The sequence below is a fragment of the Lissotriton vulgaris genome, unplaced genomic scaffold, assembly GCF_964263255.1.
Source record: "Lissotriton vulgaris unplaced genomic scaffold, aLisVul1.2 SCAFFOLD_2003, whole genome shotgun sequence".
NCBI lineage: Eukaryota > Metazoa > Chordata > Amphibia > Caudata > Salamandridae > Lissotriton > Lissotriton vulgaris.
Window position 1 is genome coordinate 416,235 of NW_028242383.1, and position 26,761 is coordinate 442,995.

The 26,761-nt window shown below is 38.9% G+C and overlaps 1 protein-coding gene across 2 annotated transcripts in view; it reads right to left on the reverse strand.

Moving 5' to 3' along the window:
* LOC147668982 (putative neutral ceramidase C) overlaps positions 1-26,761 on the reverse strand; it is a 101,458-nt gene that overhangs the window by 52,255 nt on the left and 22,442 nt on the right. For both annotated transcript variants that reach the window (XR_015303760.1, XM_086948311.1), the window contains exons 3-4: positions 20,416-20,511; positions 10,659-10,754 (exon numbers count right to left, since the gene is read on the reverse strand). Coding sequence is in view for 1 of the 2 variants with exons in the window: in XM_086948311.1 (XP_086804437.1) it covers positions 10,659-10,754; positions 20,416-20,511 (192 nt within the window). In the remaining variant the exon portion in view is untranslated. The remainder of the gene's footprint in view (positions 1-10,658; positions 10,755-20,415; positions 20,512-26,761) is intronic.

Below are 26,761 nucleotides of genomic sequence, written 5' to 3' on the forward strand. Positions count from 1 at the left end.
AGCTGTTTCATACCTACTCACATGCTAGGTACACTTATGTACATATAGATAGGTATCGTATGAGTATGCACTTTATTTAAAAAATGCATTTTATGTTCATGTATATGTTCATGTCTATCGGAAAATGGTAGAACTGTACTATTCCTTTTTATTCACTGTACTGTTGATCCTATATCTCTGCTACTGTTTTACAGTTGTAGCAGCACATATATTTTACACTAGAAGATCAACGTTACGATAAATTCTTATTGAAAACACGCTTAACTGTTTCCTCCGTGTATCTCTCTGAGACAAAATGAGCAAGCACGAGTGGCTGGGTGAAAAGTAGTATATTGTTTCCACAAGTCTGAGGAAACAGGGTTTGTTGTGTTCTGAGGTTGCCAAAAACTAATCTCTCTGATAAAAGGAGATTCTAGTGGCACTGTGAGCTAGCTAATGCAAAACAAGGCTAACATATGCAGTGGGGGTGCACAGAGTCAGTCTTCCACTCGACCCACAGCGTATGTTGTTCAAAAGTGCAGGTCCTGCAGGGGTACTATAGGAATTACACTACAGCAGAGCAGAGTTTACTGCCCACCTCTAGATTAAAACCATTTGAAAGTTGCTCCATCCAGTGACCACCTCCCATGTATGCTCTTTTGTGGGTATAGCTGAGCACTTGGTACTGTAGACAATGGCTCTTCAGTATGCTGCTATCGTAAAGCCCCTGCAGAATTAAATCGCAAAACATTGCTCTGATCTAAAGAAGCCTAATTTAGGGCTCCCTGGTTATGCTGATCCGACTACTCTGTATTGTCATGAACATGATGGATTTGCCCTTTTAGTACTGGAGCGGAATTGCACGGACCAGAAAAAGCCTGTAGTATAGTATTAGTCCCAAAATATATGGAAGATTCCCCTGGTGATTAGACACAGGTAGGGGTGGAGTACTGCGAAAAAGGAAAAACCTGTGGTTTGTAGTGAATTAAATGGAGTCAGTGATACTGACAGGGACTAAATTATACTGGGGCAAAGCTAATTCAAAAGGTCCTAAAAGAATAGCAACATAGTATAATGTAAAAAATGTAAATACTAAGCACTGTTTAGATATCTATCTCCACACGACATTGTAATCAGTAATCAAAGTATAACAGGTAAACACACTACAATAGAAATGGAAAGTTATAAACACAATTTATTAAAATGCCTCCCCATAAGGGTTACAATCTAAATAAAATCCAATAAAATATTCACGTCAGTGAAATAAATCTAGGAAGTTTAAAAAAAGGGTCAAAGAACAAAGGTCGACGCTGCGTTTCGGTGTTCGTTTCTATAGTTTACACCTTCTTCAGGACACTTTGACAGTTCAACATTTATCTAAAAGTTGAAAAAACATTTTAAGTATATATACCTTCAACACAAAATCATTTATCTTTACACAGTATTTATAAACCTAACCTATCTGCATTACTACAATTTAATCTATAAAACCTGTTATCTTCAAAACTGTGCTTACATAAGGACCTATTATAGCTCTCAAATTTATGCAAAAGCTAACAAAACATCCCTTACATTTTAATGGTAAGGTGTCAAGCCTTAGAATTTCTGAGGACAATTGACTAAATTACAAAGAGAGGGAATACCTGATATTTATGAAGTTTCTATTTTCATCATTAAGAAGACTTCTAAACAACCGGATCTCTGTGAATCCTCGTTTCCTTCAAATTCCACTTTGACCTTAGCAGGGAAAATTAATAAAGTATTTTATAAACCGCCTTCTATGGTCTGTTGTTATAATAGTGCCATTTCATATGGTTTCACTCAACAATTACCTGTTTTCAATTTAAGGTACAGAGTAAAAGAGCAACGGAAGAGCCACCGGACTTCTATCTCGAGTCTATTTTGATGCAGACTTGGGTCTTTTCTGAATTTAAGATCCCTGTAAATTAAGACATGTAAATGTAGTGGGTCTTAATGTTAAGTCTTCCTATGCAAAGGACATAAGTGTGTTGCTCACTTACCATGACTCTATATCCTGTTCAAACGCTGTGTAGGTTTGATTGATGGTGTCTCGTCATCTATTAGGGTAAAGTGGGCTTATTTAAGTATCATACTGGACAGAGTGGACATGTTCAGATTTCTCTAAAACTTGTATTAAAAGCTTGTATCATTAATTTTAAGCTTTTTGACAGATATATAACTTCATGTTTAGAGCATGTAATCATGTTCAGGAATTGGGGATATATATATCTTATCTATATTAATTCCAGCTTTACTATCATGATGTATAGAAAATATTTAAGTTGTTGCTGGTTTTTCTAGAAGTGTGATTTACTACAGATCTTTACTATCATGATGTATAGAACATATTTAAGTTGTTGCTGGTTTTTCTATAAGTGTGATTTACTACAGATCATGTTACTATTTGTCATGTTAAATGACATGAATTAACATTTCATGGCTAATAGAGCTTGTACTATGGTATAATAAACACAGCTCAAATCTGTCCAGCCACATTGCAATCTATCTACTTAGGATCTATGGTTAGCCTTTTATAGCTAAAAAGCCTGGTGTTCTGGTCTAAATACCAAAGCCCATACATTCCCATCTAGCAATCATACCTGATGGTGCTTGGTTGGCCTCCCTGCTCCTCCGTGCTCCGCGTCATTCAAATAAATGATTAGCAAGACGCGAGGGCTGTTTAAGTACTGCCTCTTCCCTGTGTGACCCGGAAGTAGTCGGTGCGTTTTCGAGAGAGTATTTACTTGATACTAGGTTTTACATTGTATCTAGTTTCAATCGAATTCTATTAATGTCGAACTAAGTCGGGCGAATTAGAGGTCTATAATTTTGGCTTTGTACAACATTATTTGAAAAACCGGAAATTATCGCGCCGAAGCCGTATTTGTAAATATTCATACCTCTTTGGGGCCAAAAATGTAATACATAATCATGTCACATTCATCTATCTTTTTTAGCAAGCGCTAACGTGTTAATTAACAGTTTGGACGAATTTAAAATAATTTTAGGGTCGTTTTCAAGTTGGCGGCCATCTTGAGTCGGGGAAAATTCGAAGTGATTATTATTTCTTCGAACGTTATGTCCTTCGAAGTGGATAATAGTTAGTCCACTAATGACCATGCCCTTTTAATAAAGAAACTGGAGATCTAAGTAGCCACGCAACATTCATTATGGACTGTGTGACAATTATTCTTAAAAACAACATCTTTCTGTTTAAGAATGATTTCTACAAGCAGGTCAAAGGCACCAGCATGGGAGCCACCTGTGCTCCCAGCCTGGCCTGCTTGTATGTGGCTGCCTTTGAAGATAAGCATATTTTTAATTCCGCAGCCCCGTATTTTGAGAATATTACATGTTGGTCGAGGTTTATCGATGATATCTTTTTCATCTGGACCGGAACCATCGAAGGCCTCACCGATTTCATCAGTTGGCTAAACCTGGGAGATGTGAATTTACATTTCACTTCCAAGTATAATAAACTGAGCATCAAATTCCTAGACATTAGTATTAAAGTAAACAATGGTACCTTAGCAGTGGAACTCTATACAAAACCTTCTGACCGAAATACGTTATTGCATTACAACAGCAATCATCCTAAGAGTCAAAAGGATAACATCCCTTTTGGTCAGTATTTAAGAATAAGACGAAATTGTACTGACATCAGAGATTTTAACAAACATGCTGATGCTCTATCCAACAAATTAAAGATAAGAAGTTATCCTAAACATCTAATTAAAAAAGCATATAAACGTGCTAAATACTACGATAGAGAATCTTTATTTTCAAAAGAACAAAAACAGACTGAGACTCCAGACAATAGACTAATGTCTGTTACAAATTTTAGTACAGTTAGTAACAAAGTGAAAAATATAATTAATAGAAATTGGTCACTGCTAAGGAACAAAGATGGTGAAAAACTCCCTAAACCGATGTTCAGTTTCCGTAGAAACAGAACAATAAGGAACTGCTTAGTCCATACCTTCAGAGACGAAAAAACAGAGAGCCAACAAACTATAGATAAAAGACCTCTACCTGTTGGCAATTTTTGTTGTAATATGTGTACCAATTGCACAACAATGATGAAAGTGGACATGATTGAGCAGAATGGCATCAAACACAAAATAAAAAGTTTCATCAATTGCAAAACCAAAAACTTAGTTTATATGATACTTTGCCCCTGTAACAAAGCATACATCGGGGAAACTTCTAGAAAAATCGAAACCAGAGTCACAGAACATAAATCTGCCATTCGAACAAGAAAGAAAACAGCGCCCCCTGTAGAACATTGGCTGTCCCACAATCACCAAATTGAAGACTTAAAATGGTGTGGTATAGAGGTAATGCATCAAACCTTGAGAGGAGGAGATATACACATCAAGAGAAAAACAAGGGAACAATTTTTCATGTCCCTGTTTAATACGTTTAGGACAGGACTTAATAATAAAGAGGAATGGGAAAGATTAATTACATAGGCTCTTTTTCAGTACTCATAGTATCAGTTGTAACAACATTTAATTAAACATGCAAAGTAAACCTCCTTATGGCCCTCGCAGTACTAATAGTATTAGATGTAACAACGAGTAACAAAACATGTTTAGTAGACATTGTCATGGCCCCCTTGATTCCTTGATTACAGTGAACAAATGTAAAGTCAGTCTTATTGTATAATGTGAGGATGTTCAAGGAAATAGATGATCATATGCCTAGGACGATAGAAATCCCCCTTATTGAACCCGCTCTACAGTATCAACTGTTTGACACATTAGAACATCAGATGAAATTGAGTATTATGTACTGTGAAACTGTTTACTGTTATACTGTTAACTAGATTGCTAAATATCAGAATCTTATTTTTAGAAAGGTTCATATAAAGCTTCTTCGATGACCATGTCATGTTAAAAATCAACTATGAAAAAGAAAAAAACGTTGTGTCTCAGTAGGTGCCAGAACGATTGTGTTATTGCATAGAATATACGTATGTTGTGCGAATATGATTGTTTTAATTACATATGAAAGGCAGACAGAGTATGTTGGATATTTGAAAGGCACTGTGAACCCTAAATGCCTTCTAGATGACATGTATTGTAGACCACGTAACAATATCGCTTAGTATATAAAAAATGAATCTTTCCCAATCCAAGATGGCCACTAATTAGCATACAAGCTCACTAGACCCCAGAAAAGGCATTCAATATGCGAGCAATACGCTGAATCTAACGGTTTTCATGAATAAAAATTGAAGAGGGCATGGTCATTAGTGGACTAACTATTATCCACTTCGAAGGACATAACGTTCGAAAAATAATAATCACTTCCAATTTTCCCCGACTCAAGATGGCCACCAACTTGAAAACGACCCTAAAATTATTTTAAATTCGTCCAAACTGTTAATTAACACGTTAGCGCTTGCTAAAAAAGATAGATGAATGTGACATTATTATGTATTACATTTTTGGCCCCAAAGAGGTATGAATATTTACAAATACGGCTTTGGCGCGATAATTTCCGGTTTTTCAAATAATGTTGTACAAAGCCAAAATTATAGACCTCTAATTCGCCCGACTTAGTTCGACATTAATATAATTCGATTGATACTAGATACAATGTAAAACCTAGTATCTAGTAAATACTCTCTCGAAAACGCACCGACTACTTCCGGGTCACACAGGGAAGAGGCAGTACTTAAACAGCCCTCGCGTCTTGCTAATCATTTATTTGAATGACGCGGAGCACGGAGGAGCAGGGAGGCCGACCAAGCACCATCAGGTATGATTGCTAGATGGGAATGTATGGGCTTTGGTATTTAGACCAGAACACCAGGCTTTTTAGCTATAAAAGGCTAACCATAGATCCTAAGTAGATAGATTGCAATGTGGCTGGACAGATTTGAGCTGTGTTTATTATACCATAGTACAAGCTCTATTAGCCATGAAATGTTAATTCATGCCATTTAACATGACAAATCGTAACATGATCTGTAGTAAATCACACTTATAGAAAAACCAGCAACAACTTAAATATTTTCTATACATCATGATAGTAAAGATCTGTAGTAAATCACACTTATAGAAAAACCAGCAACAACTTAAATATTTTCTATACATCATGATAGTAAAGCTGGAATTAACATAGATAAGATATATATATCCCCAATTCCTGAACATGATTACATGCTCTAAACATGAAGTTATATATCTGTCAAAAAGCTTAAAATTAATGATACAAGCTTTTAATACAAGTTTTAGAGAAATCTGAACATGTCCACTCTGTCCAGTATGATACTTAAATAAGCCCACTTTACCCTAATAGATGACGAGACACCATCAATCAAACCTACACAGCGTTTGAACAGGATATAGAGTCGTGGTAAGTGAGCAACACACTTATGTCCTTTGCATAGGAAGACTTGACATTAAGACCCACTACATTTACATGTCTTAGTTTACAGGGATCTTAAATTCAGAAAAGACCCAAGTCTGCATCAAAATAGACTCGAGATAGAAGTCCGGTGGCTCTTCCGTTGCTCTTTTACTCTGTACCTTAAATAGAAAACAGGTAATTGTTGAGTGAAACCATATGAAATGGCACTATTATAACAACAGACCATAGAAGGCGGTTTATAAAATACTTTATTAATTTTCCCTGCTAAGGTCAAAGTGGAATTTGAAGGAAACGAGGATTCACAGAGATCCGGTTGTTTAGAAGTCTTCTTAATGATGAAAATAGAAACTTCATAAATATCAGGTATTCCCTCTCTTTGTAATTTAGTCAATTGTCCTCAGAAATTCTAAGGCTTGACACCTTACCATTAAAATGTAAGGGATGTTTTGTTAGCTTTTGCATAAATTTGAGAGCTATAATAGGTCCTTATGTAAGCACAGTTTTGAAGATAACAGGTTTTATAGATTAAATTGTAGTAATGCAGATAGGTTAGGTTTATAAACACTGTGTAAAGATAAATGATTTTGTGTTGAAGGTATATATACTTAAAATGTTTTTTCAACTTTTAGATTAATGTTGAACTGTCAAAGTGTCCTGAAGAAGGTGTAAACTATAGAAACGAACACCGAAACGCAGCGTCGACCTTTGTTCTTTGACCCTTTTTTTAAACTTCTTAGATTTATTTCACTGACGTGAATATTTTATTGGATTTTATTTAGATTGTAACCCTTATAGGGAGGCATTTTAATAAATTGTGTTTATACCTTTCCATTTCTATTGTAGTGTGTTTACCTGTTATACTTTGATTACTGATTACAATGTCGTGTGGAAATAGATATCTAGACAGTGCTTAGTATTTACATTTTTTACATTATACTATGTTGCTATTCTTTTAGGACCTTTTGAATTAGCTTTGCCCCAGTATAATTTAGTCCCTCTCAGTATCACTGACTCCAATTAATTCACTACAAACCACAGGTTTTTCCTTTTTCGCAGTATAGTATTAGTCAACATTAGACCTCATAGTGGCTGGGTTCCTGCCATGTCATTGCTTTTTAGCGACGGATCCCTATCCTGTTGAAATATCTGAAAATATTGCATTCAATTGTACCCTTCTTTTTACTATTGCACATGCTGTTGTTGCTCTTCTGCTCTCCTCCAAACCTCAGCACTTTTCCACTGACTGCTTGTCCTGATATTTAAAAAAAATCTTGTCTGCTTCCCATATTGCTTTCATCCATTGCCCACCATAATCCTATCGCCTCTGATTGTCTTTTTGTACCTTAGCATGTAACAAAACCCGGCATTGATCTTACCAATGGATGAATACCAAATTATGAACTAATGTATTTTGTAGATGTATCATGCCTTAGAAATGATGAAGATGAGCTGTTTGTTGGCCACGCTGTATGTACTGTATATCATATTGTCAAAAGCTGTCCCTTGGCCAAAGTGAGGTCTTCCCAGGTTGTAAAACTTATGCACTCACACAAGACTGTATTTTAGCTGGGAACAAACATTGCGATTGTTGCTCTTCTGCTCTCCACCAAACCTCAGCACTTTTCCACAGCCTGGTTGTCCTGATACTAAATTAGTTTCATGTCTGCTTCCCATATTACTTTCATCCATTGCCCAGCATAAACCCATTGCCTCTGATTGTCTTTTGTTAACTTAGCATGTAACAAAACCTTGCATTGATCTTACCAATGCATGAATTTCCAAATTATGAACTAATGTATTTTGTAGATGCATCATGCCGTAGAAATGATGAAGATGAGTTGGTGGTTGGCCACGCTGTATGTACTGTATATCATATTGTCAAAAGCTGTCCCTTGGCCAAAGTGAGGTCTTCCCAGGTTGCTAAACGTATGCACTCACACAAGACTGTATTTTGGCTGAGAAGAAATATTGCAACTGTATTCATAGACGCAAAGTATGCTTTCGGATAATGCAAGGCTTTGGGCTTTTCTGGATGCAGAGGAGATTCTTATCTTCTGCAGGTACCCCCATAAAGAATGGCCTGCATGTACAGAATTTAAAAAATGCTTTATTGTTACTTCAGAAAATTGTGGTCATTAATTGGACGGCCCACCAATACCCGCATGATGAAGTGCCCTGAGGGAATGTCCTCTCTGATAAAGCGGTTAGACAAGCTGTGTTGTTGAAAAGCAATAATGCTGTTATTTATGCTGTGGAAACCATTTGTTTCCTGTACCTTCTCTAAAAGATCTGTGTCTGTTGCAGACTCAAGCCTCCAACAGTGAGAAACAGTATTGGATCAAATAGAATTGTAGAACTAACCCAGAAGGTATACGAGAGACAGTGCAGGGTGTATGGGCACACCAAAAGTCCTACCCACAAATCATGCAAAGTTGTTTCATGGAGCTGCCCGTGTCAGTAATGATGGCATGACCTATGCCTCTGCAACCCATTGCTATGTGCCCTTCAGTTACCCAAATTATTTTCAAGTTCCCCAGCCAGTCCCATGATACTGGAAAAGGGATCAAGACCACTCCTGTTTCTCTCCCTCCTCCTTTATCTGAATGTAGCTCCTGTTCATAAGTGCTTGCCATTGTTTGCATGTTTTTAGGGTGGGTGGAAGGTTATTCCTGTGCAAATGCGGATGCACTCACTATAACTATGTGCGTACTTAGGGTACACAAGTGGCCTTTCAAGTGATCACGGAACACACTTCATTTCATCAGTATTGCGGGAGATTTCAAAGCTTTAGGAACAAATCACTTCCATTGTGCATATTACCTTGAGTCCTCAGGGAAAGATGAAAGGAATAAGGGTGTAAGAATTAAGTATAAGATCTGTTCCGAAACCTGCTGAAGTGGCCCAATGCTCTGCTTCAAGCTCTGTCAGAACCATACCAACACAAAGAACTAGATTAAGCTCCTATGAGGCAGTTATGGATTGCCCTATGATGTTACCCTCAAAACATCTGTCTCAGTCCCTATGTTGGAACAGTAATTAAATGATGGTCCTTTCCTCCAATACTTGAGAAATGTTTGCTGGCTCCAAAGTTTTCATTCTCAGGTTCAATCTGCCTTACGAGATTGTCAGTCTGACGTCTTGCAGCATTCCAGCCTCGGGATCTAGGGCCATATGTACGACTATTGACGTTTGCGACTCGCAAATTGATTTAAATTGCGGGTCAAAATTTGTGAGTTGCAAACATTAATGTATAACAGTGTCAGAGACACTGTTTGCGATTCCCAATGGGGTCGCAAATTGCATGCCTCATGCTTATTAATGGAGATCTCGCAATTTGTGATCCCTTTGGGAATGGCGGGCACTCCCAGGGATGGTGGCCTGCTGGGGTCAGCAGAGCACCATGTCTGGGACTGCGTTGTCAATAAAGCAGTTTTTTTAACCCCTTTGGTGCTAATGACGGCTCCATGCCGTCATCAGTCATGGTAGGCGTATGCTAATGACGGCCTGAAGCCATCATGCCGCTGCCGCTCCTCCAACGTGTGCGGGAGAATTAATGAGTGGGAGGGGCTGTGACAGCACAACGCCGTCATGAACACAGGCCGCCCCTGAGGCTTGATTGAGTGGAGCCATCATGAGCGTCAAAGCACCACGCCCACCCCCTAGTCCCCCACGCCACAACATAATTCACTGCGCAGGAAAGGGGTTATTGCAGCCAGTTTTCCTTAAAAGAAAACGGGATGCATTTTTAAAAAAAGGGTAAATGAAAAGATTAACAACATTAAGCTTCTTCTTTGATAGCAACCTGTGGGAACCTGCAATTCTGACTCTGAACCTGAGCTTCAAGCCTATTTGCTGATATACAACTTAGGGACTTGCCAGATTTCTCATCCCCCTTCTTACAACTGATATATTTGGGATATCCACCACGTTTGTCATGGAGTATCCCATTAAACATAGGCCTATATTTTTCACTAAAGCCATAACTCTTGAAATAAGAAGCCTACATCTTACACTGACCTGTAGGTGGAAACTAACACATATTACATCTATAGAAGGAACCTTCAATAAGAATTGTTTGTCACACTGTGTATGGTACGCCAATGGACATCTTGACGTGCTGTCAAAACATATTTGAAAAACAATGCGATGTGAACTCAGAGATTATCTATATACATGTAGACTGTTATTGATATTTATATGGGCAGGTTGATGGGAAATAAACACTTTTTCTGATTTAAATTAACAAATTACATAACATAATCCAGTGTTGAACTTACCTTGGCAATAGCTCTTGCCAGGGTTCTAAAAGACTGAATATACCCAGACAGGGTATGTGGTCCGTAGATAGTAGAAGCCGCCTCATATCGTTGAACCTTCAGAATAGAAAAATGCTTCTTTAAACATGCCCTTGTACATTATATTCTTGTTCTATTCATGGTTTGCTTATAGTTCTGCTAACAACATTGTCGACATTTGGGTCTGTGTAATGCATGGAGTGGAACACAGATGCGGAATTCAAACATTGCTTAGTCACATTTATGTGACTTAAATAACATGAGTTCCAAAATATTGAGGGGCATAAGGATAAGAGTATCGTCGTTCATGTTTGCTAATGATATTGATATTTAAAATATACAATATTTAATTACTGCTGTATAAAATAGCATTTTAATGTACTTTGCTTTGTTTCTATTTTTATTTTTTAGTATTATAGTTGACATTTTTTTGGGGGGTTGCAGATTTTTGGGGAGATTGCATTTTAGAGATTGCATGGGGAGTGCTTTATTGTAACTATATTAAATATTTCCTATTTACTATATCCTTCATATTTGTAAAATTCATAATTGCTTACTGTATTCTAATTTTTTTTTAAATAGGTTGAAGCATTTGCATGTGGAAATTTTTTCCGGCTGTGGATTTTTATTGGGTAATGGATGGGCATTTTATTATAAATATATATTAATAACATTGTGAATAATAAGTTTCAAATGAAATTGTCATTAAGTTATTAAATGCATTTATAAAAGTACAAAATAAATAATAACATATTGGGGTTCATTGATTTATATTTGTATTTTTTAATTATATAAATAGGTTAGTATTTTATTGCATGTTTTAAAAAGAAATTGGGGTTTACTATTTAGTTCATGTTTTGAATTTTTCAGGTGCATATATTACTCATTGAATTTTTGAAAACTTATATTGTATATATGAACATCTGCAATGTCTTATAAAAATATAAAACATATTTCAGTTATAAAATAACTGACTCTCCAAAATATATTTACCTTTCGATTATTTTGTAGGACTGGTATTAGAACAGTACACATCATCACCAACCCAAAAATATGCACGTTCTCTGATGTTTATGTAACAGGTTTAGAACAGTTAATCTGACCCTACCCCACAATTCATGCACTTTCCCCATTATTATGGGGGTTAGGGTTAGTACAGTAAATCTCACTCCCACCCAAGTACATGATACACATTCTACAATATTTATGGGAATGTTACAATAGTTATGCTTACATCACCAACTATATGAACTGACTTCAATATTTGTGAAACTGGATTTAGAATAGGAACTATACCCTTACTCCCAAATATATGCAGTCTCCCAAATATTTGTACAGCTATAAGTATATTTGAAAATTTGCCATCCACCCCAAATATATTTGCTTCCTCCAATATGTGTTTGGCTGGAGTTACAATGTTAAACCTGATCCCTAACTTCCTCCAAAAATATACGTGCACTGCCCCACAACGTTTCTGGTCACTGAGTTAGAATAGAAAATGTGACCCATTCAAATGTAGCCACTTTACCCAATGTTTGTGGGGCTAGAGGTACAAGTGTACATTTGACTGTCACAAATATGACCACATTCACCAATATTGGGAGCGTGAAGTAGAATAGAAAATTTGACCTCTCATCCTCCCAATGTTTTTGTGAGTAGAGTAGTAAGTCTAAACACAATCCATCAAAAATATTTAATTTACATTTGACTGTCACAAATATGACCACATTCACCAATCTTGGGGGCGTGAAGTAGAATAGAAAATTTTACCTCTCATCCTCCCAATGTTTTTCTGAGTAGAGTAGTAAGTCTAAACACCATCCATCAAAAATATTTAATTTCCCAAGGTCTTCGGGACTGAACTTAAAACAGCACTTTTTACATACTTTATTTATGCAACTTAATTAATGTTTGTGCGGTGTAGTCAGTATATAAAATATGATTTTAAAAATACGTTTTTAAAAATATTTAAGAATTTATGCTATAATAAGAAATCTGAGTGTTCCACTATTTTGAATTTTGTACAGTTTTGTAGTATTCGAGCTAATTCCCTTATTTTAAAGCATTTTACTTTTTGTTAAGATGGCAGCACTGTGTTAGTTGCAAACTACATCACCCTAATTGAGTAAAAAGTGTCCTACAGCCATCAGAGACCCATGGATTTCCCCCATACTTGAGCTGGCATTATTTGCTGACTGTATTTTGCTGGTTGCACAGGCACACAGCTTTCTCCTCAGCTACGCTGAAGCACTAGCAGATCAGGGAGGCTAGCGTCTCCCATTCTGATGGTTACTCTGATTACTGCAGAGTGGGTGGAGCTTCCCCTTTGGCATCTGGAAGGGGAGGGCATTCTGGAATCCCTAGAAAGTGTCGGATTGAGCCCATTAAGCCAAGTAAGGTATGTCTCTCTTCCTCATGGAGGGGTACTAATGCCTGGAGTGGGGGAGACTTGCCCCCCCCCTTTAAGACTATGTATAAGGTTGTGATGTGTTCACTTTAATCAGACTGTTTTGCTGAGTAATCAGTGTTTTTTTCTCTCAGCATCTTGCTGTGTAACTGGAGCTCGACACCAAGCTGTAGCAGTGAGAAATACTGTTGTAAATCCAGACATTCACCTGCAACTTTGCTTCGACTGTCTCCCTTTTGGTTCTGCACTCTACAGATGTTGCGGTACTTCGGGACTAGCGACTCCTTAAAATCTGGCTGAATTCCTGGCCCAACTGCAGTCTATGGTCACTTCCCAGCTTTGGTGTATTAAAGATACCACCAAAGTAAATTGTTAGGGTGGGGCTGCTCTCACCTTCTCTAATATTCATAGCCTACTGACCATTGGGAAAAGCAACCACGGCGTGGTAAAGGTTTCGTCAGTCACTCTGGGGGATTTGGCTGTAGTAGCTATACTAGCAGAGGGGACATTATCTTCCATATCGAGACCTATCACAGAGAGCTGCAAACTGCAAAGTCAGGGCAAAGCCCCAGAAGGCACTTAGAGCCAAACGGATGCTTGAGCGGCAGGGTCTTTCCTCATTTTAGTCTCCTCAGTATCCTTCCAGAGGACTCTAGATCACCATATTTCTCCTCTTCAGCCAGTCGTTCATACAACAGGGGGAAAACTGATACTAGGTTCCCATGGGCCCCATCAGAGGCTGTCACTACCAGCTCAGGAGAACTACCATCAGGAGGTGCTGCAACAATCACAGTATTAAGTGGTCCTAACCATAATCTTGAGCCTTACCTTCGCAAATCTCAGAGAACGACGATTCAGCAACCTTCTGATGGGGCATCTGAACCTGAGACAGATCAATCTGGCATCAGCAGTCAGACCTTGGAGCAACATTCTCAATGCAGGGCCAGTAGCAGATACAGGCAAATGCCCTATCGGATCCCCCCCCGCAGTTTTTATTTTCACTATCTGACTCTGGGAGTCTGTCGGACAGTGACTCAGAAGATCATGCATCAGAGGGGTTCACTGCAATGGGTGGTCTCAAGGACTGGCTGACCGTCAAACCCAAGGTTGTGGGGGACATCCAACTACTAGTAGTAATGGTCAGGATGTAGGAGGCGGATTCATCATAGCCACCCAAATTGAGGAACAGGAAGACGTCGCAGGATCAAGAGACAGGGGTCTCTTTCTTCCGCAACTTCTGTATTGGTAACGAATGACACTGTTGTTTTTGATGGTCTTCTGTCTGAGTTGCATAGGTGGCCTGAACCTCTGATATTGTGCAGTGACTTTAATGTTACTCTTCACCCATGAGTTGATTCATAGTGGGAAAAAGAACTCAAGAGAGGCCTTGAAGTAAGTTATGGCTTCTTGTGCTCTTGTTGATGTTTGGTGACTGTGTCGCCGAGGGGAGCCTGGGTTCACTTACCATTCAGTCCCCCACAATTCAATCTCTCAGATCGACATGTTTCTTACAAGCTATTCTGTGTTGCCATGTCTCAGCGTCTCCCTAAACCCGATGGTTATCTCTGATCACAATTTACTCTCTCTTTACTTCCACCTAGATGGGTTTTCTCAATCCATGCGGCCTCGCCTCTGGACTTTTAATAGGAAACCTTTTTTGATGAAGCATTTAATTCATTTTATGGATAGGGAAGTGACGATTATTTTGGAGCAGAATATTGGCTCAGCTTCTATTCTATCAGTATGTGATGCCGAGGTCAGACTTTAAAATATTCCTCATATTGGCAGAACAAGCAATGTCAGGTTGCGGCCAGTATATGGTCAGCTCTTGCCTAGAAGGAACACCTCCTGCTACGAGTCTGATTCGTCAAAATAGGGGGCGTCTCTATTTCTTTTTGATCAATTAGCAATTGCTCAAGCCATCCTCAGGGAAAGATTACTTCACAATGCGATTAGGAAGGGCTGCGCCAGACAATAAACCACCTTTAAAAATAGTGAAGAAATGGGCCAGATACTCTCCTAAAAAATTTGAGATAAGGTTAGCTCTTGTAATGACAAGGGAGAGCAAGCGAGTGATCATGAGCTTATCCAGGAGAAATTCCACCGGTTCTATCAGAAGTTGTACAAAGAGGATGGGGCTGCTTCTAAAGATGTGATAGATCAGTTTATTTGGACACATCATCGGAAACTGACTGATTCACAACAGTTCAGGTTGGAGGATCCGATCTCCTTACATGAAGTAGAAGCTGTGGTCAGTCAGCTATCAAGGGGGAAAGCCTGCAGCCCTGACCAAATTCCTCTCAAATTCTATGCTGCATTCTTGCATGTATTGGTGACACTCCTCTCTGAACTCTTTAATTCCTTTGAGTCACTAGGACAGGTTCCTGGGTCTTAGGCACAGACTAATATTGTCATCTTTCCTAAGAAAGAAAAATAACCCTTGTTGTGAGGCTCATACTATTCCATGTCTCTGATAAATGCAGACTCTAAGATTTATACCGGGGTGCTGCCTAATAGATTTTCGCTGGTAATTTCTGATTTAGTAGATGAGTACCAGCACAGGTTCATACCAAGGTTCGATGCCACTAAGCATGGAAATACGGTAATTACCGCTTTGGAGTTTTTGTCAGCTGACGGGGGCCCAGTCGGAAAGATATTGTTTGATGCAGTAAAGGCATTTGACTGGGTGTCTTGGCCATTCCTCTGGGCAATCATGAGCACATCAGGCTTTAGACTGCAATTTAATACCCGGGTTCAGCAACTTTACCAGGGACTTAAAGCCAGAGTCTTTGCTTGGGTAATCCCTCCACCCAATATCGATCAATAGGGGTACCTGGCAGGGCTGCCCTCTCTTACCCGAGCTCATCGTACTATACCTAGACCCCTATATTCAAGCCTTGAAGAGGTCTTGCGATAGTCTCCCATTACAAAATCATCTACTTGGGTTTAAAGTTCTAGCATATGCAGATGAACTTACTATCTTGACCTCTGCTCCGGAAGCCTCTTTATTGTCTATAGAAACAATAGGAAGTTAATTTGGAGCAGTTATAGGATATAAACTCAATCTCAACAAGATGCAAGCCTGGGCCAATATTCCCCCTTCAGGACAAGACAGGCGCTGGGTGAGCTTGGCTACTTATTTAAGAATAGAATTGTCATTAAAGATAAAAGAGATAATCCATTATAATTTTGGTCAAGCCTTCATGAGGATGGTAGAAACCTTTAATAAGTGGAACAGCCTACATATTTGGCTAATTGGAGGTTTAATATAATTAAAATATTTATATTGCCACAATATTGATATCTTTTTAGATGCCCCTTTACCTTTCTGATTTTTTTTCCTTCAGATTGAGGCCTCTAAGCAAAAATGCATTTGGGGTGATAAAAAGCTGAGATCCAGCATACAGCTTCTTCAGAGGCCACAGGAGAAAGGAGGTCTCTCCTTACAAGATTTACAAGTTCACTTTTTTAGCGGCATTCATGACCATCTAACCATGGTCTTGGGTGATGAACTGTGGGAGTTGGACTGTATCTTTCTAGAATATTTACCTTGGAGTGCAGCCATTGTCCCTGCAGTGGTATTATTGACATGGTTTACTTTAAAAGGGCTTGTTTCAAGACATTGAGTGTTTTCCACACCATCTGGGCGTATCTGAGAAAGAGACTACCGGGAATCCTAATTTTCCTCGACAGGTTCATGAGAGCTGTCTGGAGCGTTGTGAGGGTGCCAGGGTTTTTACGCTGGGGCATTTCTATGAGGGCGATTCCCTTCTTTCATAAAAAAATTGATGTCAAAGATTTTCCCTTACCCACTCTATCTTCTTCAATTTTTTACAGCTTAGACATATTCTTCGTGGTTCCAAGACAGGATTAATATATTGTTCTTTGAACAGTCTTTTGGATTTTCTGATACAAACCCCTAAGAAAAGCATTAGACAGGCTTATAAAATGGTTTTTATTGCTTGAGGTGGAACGGGCCGGGCCTGCTGACCCTTTTCAATGTGGGGTAGATAAGTGGAGTAGGCATCTTGGAGTGGAGGTAACTCTTTATGATATGAGACATACAAACGCGCTTGCCAATAGTGTTCTAAATGTCTCAAGGGTTGAAGCCCATCAGTTTAAATTTATCAACAGTTTTTATTATACTCCCAACCATCTCTACATCCTGAACCTTAGACAGGATGCTAAATGCTTCCGATGTTCGACTGATCAGGCAGAAGCCATCCACATTTTTAACACTTGTCCTTCTATTGTTCATTATTGGCAGATAGTCTTTGGAAAACCAAACTGGCTTGGTCCTACCAACATCGTCTGGGACCCTAAATTAATCATGTTAGGTCACTCATCATGTATGCTGGCTCATCTTGGTGGGATTTACTATTTTGGAATTGCACTGGCACGATTCATTTTAGACCGACACTGGCTACTCACTCAGGCTCCTAATCCAATGCTCTTCTGGCATGGGTGTCTGAATATAGGCCTTTTCAAAATCTTGTTAATAGAAAATGATAAGCGGAGACCTAGGTTAAGGAAAATCTGGAACCCTGTGAGGGGACTTCTGATTGGTTCTTGGGCTGGTCATGACTACACATCATCATAGTAGCTTTCTCTTCTTTCTCCCTTTGTGTCTGTGTTTGTTGGGGGTGATGATTCCAATACACCTTGCATGCTATTGTAGAGCTGTGTGTTCCATTTATGCCAATAATTTATGAATGGCGGTCTCTTTTTTCCGTTTATTCGTAGCGATTTGGCTTATCTGCTTTTGTTAATGATGATTGTGTGATATAATGTTCTCCAAATAAAATTTATACTAAAAATAATATTTTCTATAAGAATAATTTATATCTATTTAAATTAGAAATGCATTTCAAAATTGATATATTTCTCAATTTATGGAAATGTATTTTTAAATGTTAGTACTGCTAATACAACATTCATTTAAAAATATATTGCACTTAAAAATATTTACAGGCACATGCATCACCCATTTTTGTGAGTGCAAACGGTGCCATTCACAAAAATCGGCCGTTTGCTCCCGCAAAAATGGCATTTGCGATGCATCAAGGTTCAAGGCACTTGCAATTTGAGAATTCGCAATTAATTGTGATTTCTCAAATTGAGATTGCATTTAAGGAATTGCAATTTGCGATTCCTTAAATGCAATGCAAAAACCATTTTAGAATAGTGATTTCGCTACTAGGGGGCGCAAATTACCATCAAGTTGAACTTGATGGTAATTTTAAAAAACTTGTAGGCTATACACACACCTGTCCTTGGGGCATGTGTATGCGCAAGATGTGTGAACAGAGCAATTCAGGGGTGCAACAGGGTGTCGATAGGAATGAATGGGAAGGCATTCCTTAATTGCGACTCGCAATGTGCGACTCGCAATAAGGAATGTTTTGGAATCGCTAATTTTATAGCGATTCCTACATGCATAGGCTTTTGCAATTCCTTAATTGCGATTCCTTAATAATCACAATTAAGAAATCGCAAAAGACTACATTGATGCAGGTACCTGATAATGTTTAAAAATGTACATTTTTTTAAACTGTCTTACTGTTTTTATAACAATAAATGTAAAATATATTTGATTTTATGAAGATTGATTATTTTTGCAGATATCTGTTTATTGTAAGTTTGATAGAAGTTACAAAACATTATAGATCTTATTTTAACTAAATTACTGCATTAAATTTCATTTAAATAAACAGATTTTTTTATACCATTTTTTTTCAATACTGTTGGTAACTATATTTGTCAAAGCTGATCGTGTGGTTGAATCTATTTACTTTTATTATACTACATTTGAGTTCTCTATAATTTTGTATCCAACTTTTTTGCATTTTTTATATTTTAACTGCAATTCACATAAAAGAGTTTTTACTTGCCAGGGATCAATTTGTGAAATCCTAGCAGGTGTAACTTAGGAAAGCCAGTTGCACACTTGCATTAACGGCCAAATTCACCTTTGTGAACAGACCCCAATATTTTGGTGTCACAATATTTTTGTTACCATTATTCCAACATACATCTGCACTGCATAAGGTTGCATATACTCTCGGTGTTTCACTAACACAGGAATTGCATTCTCTTGTTCATCCTCCTGGAACAAAGGATTTAAAGTGCAACAAGACTTGAACTTTGAGCCACTTCAGGCTTAGGAATTCTCATTAAAAGGTAACATTGAGTCGGTCATTATCTCAGCTGTTCAAACAAGGCCAGAAATAAATCACCTTGGTTCAATTACAGTTGCCTGTTAATATTAAGTAAGCATTCCTAGAGATTGTTTAATGTGAGAGAGGTACATAGCATGAACAATAGATGAAGGTTTAAAAGCAATAGATACAATTTCTTATTATGAAAAGGCAGCATTGTGACCTATCCATGCTTATTAAAAGAGCGGGACACTCAATGAGAGAATTTATTTTGACAAAAGATAAATATATGCACAATGACTCTAAATGTATGTAAATTACATAGGCAGTAATAGCATGAACAACTGTCATGGTTCAAACCTTTTACATTTGTCGAACCATCTTTGGAAAACTATGGCCAAGCTGGAAATTATCCTAACATTTGTCAAAAACTGCTGTGGAACAGAAATATACACTGTGAAATAGTCTATCACCTAATTTTTCACATTTAATACACTTTACATGAAATGTAACTACCATTTGCTCCTGCTGATACTTCTTTTTTTCTATAAAAATTGTGGTACACAATATTCAAAGTAAACATTTGTATTACATTATTTTGTCACCGTTGTTAAGTTACAGCTAATGAGATCATGATCTATTTGCAAAATCTGCCATAAGGTCTCTTGTATTTGATTCAACATTTGCTGTCTTTACTTGTAAACATAGAATATCTACTACAAAAAGACCAGGAAACATGGACATTCTATGTGGTGATGAGTGGAGGGTCTATTCTTATAACACCTTTTGTGCTAATTGTATTCCATCTTTAGAATATAGTATAGCCTAATCTAAAATATAGCCGCAAACTAAAATGTCTTTCTGGATCACCGCCACTAAAACAAGGGTACTTTTTAATGAGAATGCCTTTGCCTGATATTTAACTCAATTTAGTGTTTTGAAACCAATCAAGACAAAACAACCATTTTAATAAATTAAACATGCAGATCTTCAATGCCATGATGGCAACATTTGACTAGTTAGGGACAACATATAGGCATAACATTTGCGGTATTGTCCTGTTTAAGTCTTCTTGCTCAATGAATTGAAAGATTATCTTTAAGATGATTTCACAAAGGAATGCTTAGCAACTGGCCTAAATTATTACATTCAGTGAGCCTTGAGCCTTGAATACCTGATATTCTTCATATGTGGTGATGTAATGGGTATACACATTACACAATCCGGAAATCACGACATGTGTTCCTACATGCCCTTCAGATTCAAATTCCTGGAAAGAAATTAAAACAATATGTTAGTTTTAATCATTATCACCAGAACCTTCAAGAGTGGGTTATATTCATCTCTCACTTTGTTTTCATTTTAAGTGGGTGGAGAATATGTTGTGGTAGGGATGTTAGCATTCACTTTGCAGTCACCTATGGAAATATTGCAAATATACAGCAATTGATTTTCTGGTTCTTAATATAGCTTTTGAAATTGACTATTTTTAACACAGAGTGTTCTCCTCTGTGGATGATTGAGTGATGTATTAAATGAGGGTTAAGTATTTGCAGTGTGCAAATATACACTCACTCCCCTTTGCAAAGTTTCCCCATTTTCGGGTCTTGCCCATTGGCATTTTGAAGCATGTGAAAATGCTTTTCTGTAGCATTCTTTCATGTACCTGTACATGCTTTTGTGAATCAGCCCCAAAATGTCCAAATTCCTATTAGTAAAAGTGCAAAAAGGGCACAGTCCTTTATATTACTAGCTGAATAAGAAGGTTTCCTGAAAATTCCAATTTTATTTGTCATGTTAGATCTTTTGAGGTTAATTAAAAAAGAATGAAAAAGTATTGTTTCAAAATGACTTTGTGAATTGACCCATTGTAATAAAATGCATTGGAAGTAATTCCATAGATGATTCCAATTTTACAGCAGCACAAACCATTGCAATAATATGGCATAGCAGATGTGGAGGTCCTGCGTTCTCCTACCTAGCAACGAAGACATGGAATGAGGTACTCTCTCATCTACAAACCTCCTCATCTCTTCCAGAGTCTCTAAAGACCTGACTACTAGGCTAATCAGCTGGACCCTACTAGCACCTGGATATTAAGTATGGGCGAATTTTGCGAATCTCGCGTTCGCGAATTTTGCGGATTTGCAAACTTGCAATCCGCAAAATCCGCGAATTCCCGCGAATTTGCGGATTTTTTTTAATGTTCGCACGGGTTTCTGCAAGTTTGCAAGGGTTTTGTACAATTTCGCAAATTGCGAAATTGTACAAAACGCGTGCGAACTTGCAGAAACCCGTGCGAACACAATGTGCCCAGTAGGGTATGTGCCTCTTGTGTAAATAAAAGGTCAGAGAAAGATCAGTTCAAGCAGATGAAGAGAAAGAAGCTCCTGGTCACAGGAACAGCACGGGTATTGCGCTCGTGAAAGTCAAGGATGCAAAGCCTATCCAGCATCACAGCTGATTTTCCACGGTAGATTTGGGAAGAAGGCACACCTGTCCAGCCTCGACGACGCTCACGATTGTTTTTGGGCTAATGAATGAGTCACTGAATTTGAGCATCAACTAGTTCGAGCGAAGAGAAAGATCAGTTCAGCAGATGAAGAGAAAGAAGTTCGGGTATTGCGCTCGTGAAAGTCAAGGATGCAAAGCCTATCCAGCATCACAGCTGATTTTCCACGGTAGATTTGGGAAGAAGGCACACCTGTCCAGCCTCGACGACGCTCACGATTGTTTTTGGGCTAATGAATGAGTCACTGAATTTGAGCATCAACTAGTTCGAGCGACCATGTGTGTGTTACTATGCAATCGCCCCGAAGGGCGCAGGGGTCCCTTGAGTGAGCTGTAAGTGTAAATAACTATTTTACAATGGCGCCAGCAAGCTGCCAGCGCCGTTGTAAAATAGTTACAAAGTTAGCTTGCACAGGAAGCACTTAGATAAAATAAAGCAGCACCTGCTTCGTTTTATCTAGTGGTTCCTGTGCAAGCTAACTTTGTAACTATTTTACAACGGCGCTGGCAGCTTGCTGGCGCCATTGTAAAATAGTTGCATGAGTGGGGGTTCAACTTTTGAACCCGTTACGTTCGCGGATTTTTTTTTGCGGATTTTGCGGGAAATCCGCAAAATTCGCGGATTGCGGATTTCCCCCAAAATCCGCAAAATCCGCGAGTGTAACGGATTTCCCGCTCACACTTACTGGATATTCTCACGGGTGACAAGTGGAGCTCTACAAATCTACTGATTGATGGACTAATGCTTATATACAATCCTGTCCAGTGTACAACTGTTAGGAATCAAACGTGTGGACTTTTAGTTTAAAAACTGGCAGACGGACAGAAATAAAACAGTCTTTTTTATTCCTTACTAAAGCTTCCTGAAGCTTTCATTTTTGGTTTAGAGGCTGATTTTGATTTCGGCAAATGGATTACTCCCTCACAACAGTGATGTATATCTCACCTGCTGAAATATAAATCCCATAGTATCCTATAGAATTTATATTTCGGCAGACGGGATATCCGTCACCTTTGTAACTGAGTAATCTGTCTGCTAAAATCTAAATAAGGCCATAAATTATTGTACAACTCAATATATTGTATTTAAAGCATTTTGAAGTAGAAAATTATACTTTTAATTGATAAATATTAACATGTCTTATTTAGGAGATGTTGCAGGGTAGAAATTGGGGTCAAGGATGAAAACTGTAGTGTCTGTGCACAAAGGGAAATTTCTTTTCAGAGGTCCCTTTAAACAGAGATTTCTTCCCAAGCCTTAGAACAGAATTCCACACGGATAGTATTCACAAGTTCTGAATGGAGATCTCTGCCTAGTAGTAGAGTTATGAGTCTCCACCTGTTTACATTGAGAGCATGGAACCTCCAACAACTGATATTACAACATTGATTTTCAGATCTTCCAGCGACACATACCATAGCCATCTGGTACAACTGTGTGTACCTACCTGGCTTAGTAGGAACTACCCTTATTCTGATAATAATATAACTGTTTCCCGGGAGGAGCTAGGGTGTAGGACCTCTGTAAACTATCTCGCTCTTCCTTCCCTCCTTTGATTTAGAGATTTATGTACGGCAGCTTTGCCATGGGAACTATTTAACTATCACTATTCCTATCTAGCCCCACAACACGAATATTCCTGCAACACCCCTTCAAGAGACTCATACCCCTAACTGTACATTACCAAACAACCCCCGTTTCTGGCACAATGGACACACATGGGCCTAGTTTCAATGATAACATGGTTACCGAGATACTGCGAGCACCGTCATTACTGAGTAATGATGGGAATGAAACATCAGGAAGTTGGACTGATGACTGAAACTCAGTATCAGTCCAGAAAAAGTTACAGACTAAAATAGCTCTCCAAGGCGCATTAATGACAGAATACCTAATAGTTAGCATTGCCCCGAATAGGTTTTTAGTCACCTGCCCCACACATCTGCTTAGAAGATATTGGGTTTAGAAGGGAATGGTCACAAGTCTTGAGGAGATGCACACACGATTGGTTGATACTCATTATCAACCCAGCCAAACAACTCTCTGATGTACAAGTCACAGTGGTGGGGAATAACCTTAAAGCAGGCATCAGCATCACTATCTTTAAGAATAGACTTGTAGAAATCTACGCCAAGGTGAAGGAACATAAAGACCATCTGATGCGACAAAAGATTTCTAAGCTGCAGAAGCATATCAAAATAGTTGATAAAGAAAAGGTCTACCCTTACATCAGAGAAGATTTCCATGCACAAGAAGGTGACTGTTCCTCCGATGGCGGCTCCTCCGATAACCGCTCACAGCAAGGCTCCTTCAGCAGCTCTTCATGTACTGACAGCCGCAACAGCCACAGAAACTACCGTGGCCACCCCCCAGACCAATGTTTGGATACCCACTGGGCCCCTATTTCAGACAACAACCACCATGGAATCCGCTGTTTCAGATACCACCCCTGATGTATCAATGCACCCAAACTAACAGGCTTCTTTAGGAAGAGGCTGGGGCAGGGGCAGAGACAGAAGAAGAATAGGACAGAAACATGTCCAGTGGCAAGACCAACCAGAGCCGCAATTGCTACAGCGCATGGAACTCAGGAGCACGAACAGTGGTTAATCGTCTAAGGTATTGACCCCTACAGAACTAAAAGTACTAGAGAGAGGCGTAGGATGTGTACCTTCTCCCCATGACGATTGTTTCCAACTTTACAAAGAACTTCATGGGTTCGTAAGGAAATTAAGGCTGAGGGCTTTCTTCCAATACAAAGAACCATACATTGAGACTGATACAGGCCTAGGAGCCCCGTCCAGATTCACCCCACAGAAATACATGACATCACACGAGATCCTGACCTTTGAACATACAGTCATCAAGGATATTGGCAACATGGATACAAAGAAACATTTCAACAACATCTCCTTCCAGGAAAGGAAAGCCATTAGACAACTGACCGAGGATGAATCAATCACAGTTAAGCCAGCGGACAAAGGAGGAGCAGTTGTCATAATACAGACCGCTGACTACAACAACGAACGTTGTGACAACTATCGGAACAAAAATATTACAAACAGATTACCACTGATCCTACTACCCACTTGACCTCTAGGATTAAATCCATGGTCAATTCAGCCGAAGCTCAAGGATGGATCTCTTAGAAAATAAGCAGAAATCCTTGTCAACATGGAATCAAGGACTCCGTATTTCTACATTCTCCCTAACATTCACAAGGGAATCTTTCCTCTCCTGGCCCCCCCCCCCATCGTTTCAGGCATAGGTTTCCTCCTGGAACCTCTAAGCAAATTCTGGGATTACATCTTGCAACCTCTTGTGAAAAGAATTACTTCATATCTTCAAGACACCAGAGATGTTTTGAATTTGATTGTGAACATAGACAATAGTGACGAGATTGACCTTTTGATGACATTAGACATGGAAGAGTAATACACCAACATCCCCCAAGAAGCAACTCTGAACATTGTAGAGACGTGTTTGTTAGTTGAGAACTGGACCTCACAAACCCCGATTAGCTTCTTTATGGAAAGCACCACCATAGCAATGCGCCAAAACGTCTTCGGGTTTCAGCACACCTTTTACCATTAGATCCAGGGTACTTTAGTGGAGAACAGCTTCGGCCCCAGCCTGGCATGCATTTACGTGGCGGAATTTGAACGCACCAATATCCACAATAATAACCCTTTCTCCACTAACATCCTGACATGGCGTCGCTACATAGATGACATTCTCATCTTCTGGAAAGGTGATGAAGCCCCTTGTAACTCCTTCTTTGAATGTATAAACACATTGAACCCTTTTTAAGGTTCACGTGCACAGTCTCCTCTACATAGATCCATTTCTTGGACCTGACCATCACAATGGGCAACAGTCAACTATCCACCAACACCTATAAGAAGCCAGAGGATTGCAATAATTTACTGCACTACGTGAGCCAACCTCCCTTTCAGCCAATTATTGCAACTATGAAGGAATTGCAATTACAGCTCCAGCTTCAATAACAAAGCTTTCTCACTGAGCATGAACCTGGAAGCCCACAACCATCCTACATCCATCATAAAGAATTCAAGCAAAAGAGCACGTAACAGCAACCGAGAGGCACTGTGGAACCAAAACAAAAAGAGGAAGAAGATACCATCACCTGTGTGACGACATACACACCAAACTCTAACAGAATCCAGAGGGTGATAAGGAAACACTGGAGGATCATTGAATCTGGCAACCTGAACATCCCGAAGCCACGTTTCACCTTCAAGCACACAAGCAACTTACTGGATATGTTGGTACACACTCGCCCACCTATCAAGCAAAAACAAACACAAAGCACACTTTGGAATCAACACCCTGTACAAGGACACTATCCCTGTGGCCAGTGTGGTGTGTGCCACCTGACGAAACATACTCAAGAAGTTACTCTCCAAAACAACCAGATCTGGACACAACGTGCACATACAAACTGCAACACCAAGAATTGCATCTACTTGATTGAATGTTCCTGTCCATTAAGATACTTCGGGATGACCACTCTACCAGTGAAGACACGCATTATCGAACATCAAAGCAACATCCGATGTCAAGAAATCATCACTAAAATGAGTTCACACTTCATTAACCATCTACATACGAAAGAGGAAATGAGCTAGACTGTGCGTAAAACGAGTACCGCCTGAATAGGCAAAAACTGTTTGATATGGAGCAACGTTGGATTTTCTGCCTCTTCTCAACCCAGAGTACAGTCCTGCATGATGATATCCCTTGTCACAAACTCAATACATAGCCTGTCACTGCCCGGTGGAGAACTATGTCTGTACACAAAGACACTTCTCTACAGACAACATATAGACCAGCATGAACACCAGACACTAACTAAGTCGCTATCAGCTTATCCACTCCTTCTCAAAGGGCCAGCTCATTTTGCTAACATAGAAATGTATTCGGAGAATGCCAAATGGTACCCAACTGATGAATCACCATGATATATAGCTTTACCCCAACCCATATG